We start from the raw sequence: 7389 nt of genomic DNA, 5'->3' as shown, positions 1-7389 counted from the left end.
TATTAGTGGGGAATTTAAAAAGTGTGGAATATGTGAAACTGTATGTGAAGCAAAGCCATGAGGTTAATATTTCATTGCAACCGCCTTTGCTTCTTATCTTTCCAGTGAACTACAGCATAGTGTATCCACATCGCAACGAGAACTCCGGGGAAGAAGACATATCGCCAGACCGGATAAGGAAAGCAATCTGCATCTGATAAAAAAAAAGGAGTACAATATATAGAAACGTTATATATCTTCATCCCTTTGTAAAGGGTTCAATGTTAACTTTCGTAGACGCTTAATTCTCGTTCTCCTACTCAGAAAATCATGCAGCATGCTTCATTCTTCATGTTCTTATCCCTATCGCTCTCGGGGCACATTTTAGAATCTAATGTGTATAGCTGCAGTTCATTGATTACATATGCAACGGTCTTTATCAATAACTTTAATAAAACCTCCCCACCTCCCGCCGTGTATGAGATCTCCCTGCTGCGGATGACTGTGCTCGAGTTCAGTTGCGCTCCGCAGGCGCACACCGCCCCGCTCCGCCACGTCTCCGCCGGGATTGTCAGCCTGCTCGTGGCGCTGTAGCTCTCTCCGTCTCCGCCCTCCTTGATCCAGGTGCCCGGCGCTGTTGCAGTCGTGACGTTACCAGAGAGAAACCACTGAAATCGGACCGCGGGCGAGGAGAGGCCCCGGACCAGGCAGACTAATGTCAGTGACCCCTCAGAATCGAGCGCGCTGGCGGAGTCAGCGGGGGCCAGGATAGACACAGAAGCGTTCTCTGTTGAACTGTCTGAAAAATATAAGTATATTTAATAAATAAATATAACACTCAGGGTTATCAAGATGTAAAAAAACATATTACTTAATGATATATGTTTTTACAGGACCCAGCGCTAATGCAAAACTGTGTAGGAGCTAAACTAGACAGGATTTGGGTTCTCAGAGTAACTTACCCTACAATTTTAACACTGAGAGAGTAAAGTGTATTTTCAGGGGGTAAAATGCGACATTACCTTGAATATTCTCTATTCAATATTGTACAATCTTTAATTGCAGCGGGGTAGGGATTTGTTTTAACTGCAGTGTTACTTTGCTGTACAACCACGCGTGTATTCTGAGGTATAAAGTATATCATTACTACAATGCATAGCATAGCACTTGGTTTGGTTAATTTCGTACCTGCTACAACGTTCAATGCGGCCCCATTGGAAAACTCCAGGTCCATAACGGGTGGTTGCGCGCAGTAATATGTACCAGAATCTTCTCGCTCTGTCTTTGTAATCTTCAGCTTGAAGGTGTCCGAGCGGTTCGATTCATCGGTGTATTTGCACGGGGACGCGTTGCATTTCGTGTCCAGTCTTTCCATTACATCACTCGCGTTCTTTTCGAACCAGAGCAGCCGGACCCCATCGGATGCTATCACTGCACTCGAGGTGCAGGTGAACTCCACCGGAGACTCCCCGGCTGAAGCAAAGTGGTGAGACGAGCGTAAACTGAGACTCGTTTCGGAAACTAGAAGACAAAAAAAAATAACAAACACACACATCAGAGCACATAGCTAGTCAATAACAACACACACACACACACACACACACACACAGCTAGTCCACACGACAGGACTGTGCGCACAAGCTGTTTATTTCAATAGCTTCATTGGGTGCGTTTTTTACTATATGGAGAAATCGTGCTGTTAGCATTGGAGTAAACGTTGTGAGAATCCGAATTCCTTTAACACGCGATATCAATAGATTAGAAGACTTTGAGAAACGCTTCCCTCGCACAGTAAAAACACTTACCGTATTCTACAGCACATTTACATTAATATTGACATGAGTTTTTTCCAGCTTTTTTTTTTAAATTACGGTAAAATTTATTAGTATTACTGTAAAATACTTCTTAATTGTACATAATACGCAAATATATAATAGAATCAATCTTAAGTGGTTTTATTAAGTCAATATTCAAGTAAATATATTGTAAAAAGACGGTTTTTGTACAGTGTGCGTTGTATCTGTCTTCATAACGGCATTTCTTTAGGGTTACTGCCGACGTGTTTAACACTCTGAATTGGTCATGTAACACAAACAGCGCGTTAATCCAAACTGGTATTAAGTGTTCATTTCAACGCTTGGTTGCTGGTCGTGTGTTAGTGTATTAGTCCGATCACTGCGTCATTTCAATAATGTAATGTTTTCCAAGTTTGGGGTCGATACGGCTGTGCGTGTTTCTGTATCTCTGCAGGCACGGCAGTGTGCGTATTTATTACCTCAAGATGCGTCTTTTATATCATATACCTGCCTTTCTTAAAAACCTCTGAATCTCCATTTCAATTCCCACTCACTAATCTAGAAAGAATGGAGGACGAACAGGCACTCTGTGTGTGAAAATGTCAGACCGCTTTGTGTTTTAATCGGGCGTCTTAAACAGCCTCCTGCGTTTTACCGTGCGCGGCTCTGTGTTCCTTTTCTCTTTACTGTTTGAAATGAATCAAAGCGGTTTGATTTCTTAGGCACAACACGGGTGTTCTGGCACACTACTGTATATGTATATTTATGTATATATGTATTGATTTTTTAATTAAACTTCTCTACCATTTTTAATGAAAATCCCTAGCCCTACTTATATAGTTATAATATTTAAATGGTAAAGCGGGGAAACGATTAATGCTATTACAGATAATAATAATAATAAATTGCACCGTACCCTATGTTTAAATATAAGTCTTGAGAATCAAACTTTAAAGCGATTTCAATTGCATTTGAATTGCTTGTGTATATAATATAGATTCACGAACAAACCCCGTGTCTTCTCGTCTGGTTCACAGTGTAGATTAACATGCGCTGCGTTGTAATTTGGTAACTCGTCTGAAGTATATATTATACGATTAAATAAAATCAGCCCTGCTGTGTGTTTAAAACATCCTGCTGAAACTTGTGCTTAATGCTGAAACATTTGTTGTCTATCAGTGTTGTCTGTCATACTTTATTTATTTTTATTTTTAAGAGCTAGTTTTAAAGAGAAACATCACATCACACGTTGACTGTTATACCAGAAAACAATATGTCATTAAAATAAGTTAAACTTACCTTCGAAATATACCGCGACCAAGGCGTATCCGAGAATGCGCCACATGCTTCCACGCTGCCGGCCGTGCTCGGATTCTGTTGCTGGCAATGTCAAATTCGTTACATCTGCGTGAAGAGTTATTGGATTTATACAGATATAAATATATTTACGCTATGTGGTTTTTTTTTTTTGCACCAGTCTGGTTCTAGCCAGTTGCAAAAATTCGTTGATGTTTATCGGATATGCTTACCCGCTCTGATCAGCCATGGGTCATTATTTTTGTTTTGTTTTGTTTTAACGCCCACATCCTCCCTCGTCCAAAATATACACGAGCCTGCATTTGTAAAGGTAATGGAAAAATGCACCTCGACCTCGAAGTGAGATGGTGTGGTAAACGCAGCTCAAATAGATGCTACAATAGATGCTACAATTGTGAACTTTCACATATACCGGAAACAGGGGAATTGAATAGTGTTTTATAAAGGTAAAATTTATTTTTAAAAGTGAAGTAATCTTTGAGACCGTGAATTTAATTAAATACATTAATATTATATGTAGCAACGTTATAACAAAAGGTTGAAATGATTGCAGGTGTGTGCGTGTGCGTGTGTGTGTAAACAAGATACCAGGCCACAAATATTTTCCATTATTTCAGCCCACCTTTAAATACATTTGAAATATAAGCACAGTATACAGAAAACACAGATTTATTGAATGGCGAAATGGTCTTTAAATGACAATCTGCTTAAGTATGAGAATCGAAGCACGTGGAAGGAGCCCGTTGCGGGTGTTCAAGTATATACATACATAAAGTTAGCATTGCATGACTGCGTTTTTGGTAATGCTGTATTCATTCTTAAAAGATGCTTTGTTATTACTGTCGTTGACAAGCATTCTAACCTTCAATGGCTCGGTTTAGGCACATCAGTCGATTGAATGGGACGTTGTCAAGCAAAAATCATCCTGTAGGAATGAACCAGCAGACCTAGTAGCCTCCCAACAGGCAGAGCGGGTCCGGATCAACCGCTTTAATGGACGTCGGCAGTTAGAAGAAACAGAAGGGCGGCAGTGGTGTGTGCGTCTCCGTGCAAGCGACCCGCCTGTTAAAATCATAGCAACTACACCTGAGATGAAAACAATCCTACAGCACGCGTCTGGTGTTTGAAAGGGGAAAGCACATATTGCAATGAACACCACAATCACCGGGGGGAACCGATTCCGTACCCCCTAAAATATTCTTAATTGTTCGACACGAATACATAATGGCTTGACACTAAAAAAAGCAGGGTATATATTCTTGAATCGGCACAATCTTCTAATTAGGGGGTTGAAACATCACTAGTTTTTTTTTTTTTTTTTTTTTTACATTTAGAAAAAGACGATGCAAACGTGGCCCTGAGTGAATGATTAGTGGATTTAGACCGGTTTGTGTTGAATTGAACGCCCGGTGCTTTCTTTGCCCGTTGTAAGACCAATGGGATATAGTTCTTAGCACTAACAAGACCGCTTCTCCTGGCGCGCTAACAACGGGATGGAGAGATCCAACCCTGTGCGTAATTACAGAAACATTCTCTTGGAGCAGGAAGGAAATGCGACACCCCGGATTCCAATCGGGTGGATGAGTCTTTCTCTAGACCCATCTTCATTAGTCATAAAAATGATCAGCCGCTCACAGCCAAACCAAACATCAAAGAATTAAAAGCAACCGATTTTAAGCACACCTTGTAATGCGTGTTTATTTTATTGTTTGAGAATATACTCTGGACGCATATACAATATAAAAAACTACGTACATCACTAAGCGTCTTTAATGAAGGATGTGTACAGTGTATGTTTAATTATTTCACATTGGGCTTACACTCCTGTCATTTAGGCTAAGTTAAATACATACTGGTAGTCATCATACAGATAGAGTATTTAAATGTCAAACTGTGATAAAGTGGGAAATGCTTCGCGCTATTATACAGATTAGAATTGATAATACTACCACTAGTAGTACATGTGTGTACAGTGCAGTGTAAGTTTGCAATAGCAGCCTCCACAGCTCGCTGTAGCATTAGAGAGATTGCAGCAGAGCTCAGAAACTCAGTCCTTTTTTGGTCAAGTCGACTACACTGCAGGCAGCGTCCACTCTGCGCCTTCAGGTGGGCGTTGTGCTAGTCTGTGGGCGTGGTCTCCGACCACAGAATAAACGTAGTCGTTCAGCCCAGCCCTCGGTGAATAGGACAATAAAGTACCCCATTGATTGTGTGCGTGTGACACTGACAATGTATCATCAACTCAATGGTACATTACAAACTATAGTCAAGTCGACACGGCGCTGGAAATAAGATTCCTATTGCATAGCGGTTTCACCCATGCCAGGTTTTACTACGAGCTTGACACAGTTCTTGCAGTTTTAAATCTGAACCACAAGATGTCGCTGCTGGTACGCTGATAATGCACCGTAACGCAAACAGCCTGCCCGAAACTGTTTCATGATTTCAAAGAAAATCCTGTTTAATTGTGAATCAATTGGACCTGGGCCAGGAGAACATTATTAATATATCATTTAGATAGCGATAGGCAAATGGTATTATTATTATTATTATTATTATTATTATTATTATTATTATAACCGCGATAAAAAAAGACATATTTTCCCACTTAAACATTATCTATTACAACAATGTAGTAGTGTAACTATAATTGAATGTATTTTTTATTTTATTAATTTTTTTGCAGCAAATGTGTCTAGAAAAACGATATTCTCAGACTGCAGCTCAGAGTAGAGTGATTTTTCATGTTTTTGCTCTTTATCTATCTATCTATCTTTATTATATTTTTTTTTTTCTATAATTATATATATATATATATATATATATATATATATATATATATATATATATATATATATATATATATCTATATATATATATACACACACACACACACACACATATATATATATATATATATATATATATATATATATATATATATATATATATATATATATATATATATGCATGTTTTATTGTAATTTTTACCCTATACATTTGTAGACTTACTGAACAAGGGTTACCCAGCAAAAACAAGAAGAAGAAAATGTGTTGTATACGCAATGACTCTACCTCATCAATAAATAAATGAGTCGATCAATGAATGACCAGGAATATCAGCATTCTTGTCTCGTCTTTGTGTTTGGTGTTTATAGGGGGGAAACGGAGAAACCAATAGTTTCTTATCTCTGTATCAGTGAAACGGAGGCTGTGTTTCCTGGCCGCTTTTCACCTATTGTTAATCCTATCCTAGAGCACTCGCCCAAGTCTTACAATGCAGAAACCCGGGGGTACTGTTCCAGACACACCTCATTATCTGAGTGAGCATCGCTTTACTACACAGCACATTGCATTGCAACTCCGAGTCCTCGGTCTGTGCGTAATTGAAACTGCTATCATTCTTCCCATCTCTCCCTCTCTCTCTCCCCCTGTCCTTCTCTCCCTCTCTCGTATTCTCTCTAACACACAAATGCATGTCAGCTTTTATTTAAAGATATTGCGTGTGATTTAAACTATAAATACACCTTATACCGCATATCAATGTTGTGTGCATTTCTGTACAACATCTGAAATAACAACTTGAATGAATGTGCTGATAATAGATATCTACTTAATCACAATCCCTTACTCTGTACTTGTGCATTACCGATTTGTGTTTTGTTAAAAATGTGAATACATGCAATACATACCCACATAACGACCTAAATAGTGACCGGTCTTAATAGCGCCGTGAAATCTACAGCCCTTTCGTGCGCCTCGTTAACACGGTATTGCTATGGTGATGATGTGAACGAGTGGCTCAGTAAATAGCAAGCTGGATTGATATAGTAAAGCGGAGGTATTTAGATCAGCCCGTTTTTAGATCTTAAAGCCATCTGCCATCTGACTGAGCTAGCCGGGCTGACTGGTAGCAGAGTCTGTAACTTTAATCAACTGAGCTATGAACTTCTGTTTGAGAAAATGTAAACTAATATATTCATATTTGAAGTAAATGCGGCTTTATTATCATAATGAAAACACATTACAAGTGACCTCACTTCTGTAACTAAAAGACAATAAAACAAAGACGTTTCTATACCAGGAGTCGAACCCGGGCCGCCTGGGTTAAAAAACTAGAAATCCTAACCGCTAGACCATATGGGAAGCTGCAAAATAAAAGTAAGGACATGCAACAGTAGATCGTATTCAGTACAATGATTGGTATTTAAAAGTGAACCACTAACACGTTAGAAATGTAGTCAGATTTAAGACTTTAAGATATGTATTAAAACTATTTGAATGTATCATATAACAT

At 38.9% G+C, this 7389-nt stretch overlaps 1 protein-coding gene across 1 annotated transcript; it reads right to left on the bottom strand.

Moving 5' to 3' along the window:
- Positions 1-15: 15 nt before the first annotated feature.
- Positions 16-3257, bottom strand: LOC121309966. The gene is made up of 3 exons (XM_041243166.1): positions 3075-3257; positions 1168-1500; positions 16-778 (listed from the first exon to the last, which is right to left on the bottom strand). Exons 1-3 carry the CDS (start codon positions 3118-3120, stop codon positions 300-302), a joined length of 858 nt encoding a protein of 285 aa, XP_041099100.1. The 5' UTR covers positions 3121-3257; the 3' UTR covers positions 16-299.
- Positions 3258-7389: the final 4132 nt, after the last annotated feature.

This window comes from Polyodon spathula, unplaced genomic scaffold (genome assembly GCF_017654505.1).
Source record: "Polyodon spathula isolate WHYD16114869_AA unplaced genomic scaffold, ASM1765450v1 scaffolds_1602, whole genome shotgun sequence".
NCBI classification, from domain to species: domain Eukaryota; kingdom Metazoa; phylum Chordata; class Actinopteri; order Acipenseriformes; family Polyodontidae; genus Polyodon; species Polyodon spathula.
The sequence above is the reverse complement of the archived record's forward strand: the minus strand, read 5'-3'. Positions and strand labels throughout refer to the sequence as shown.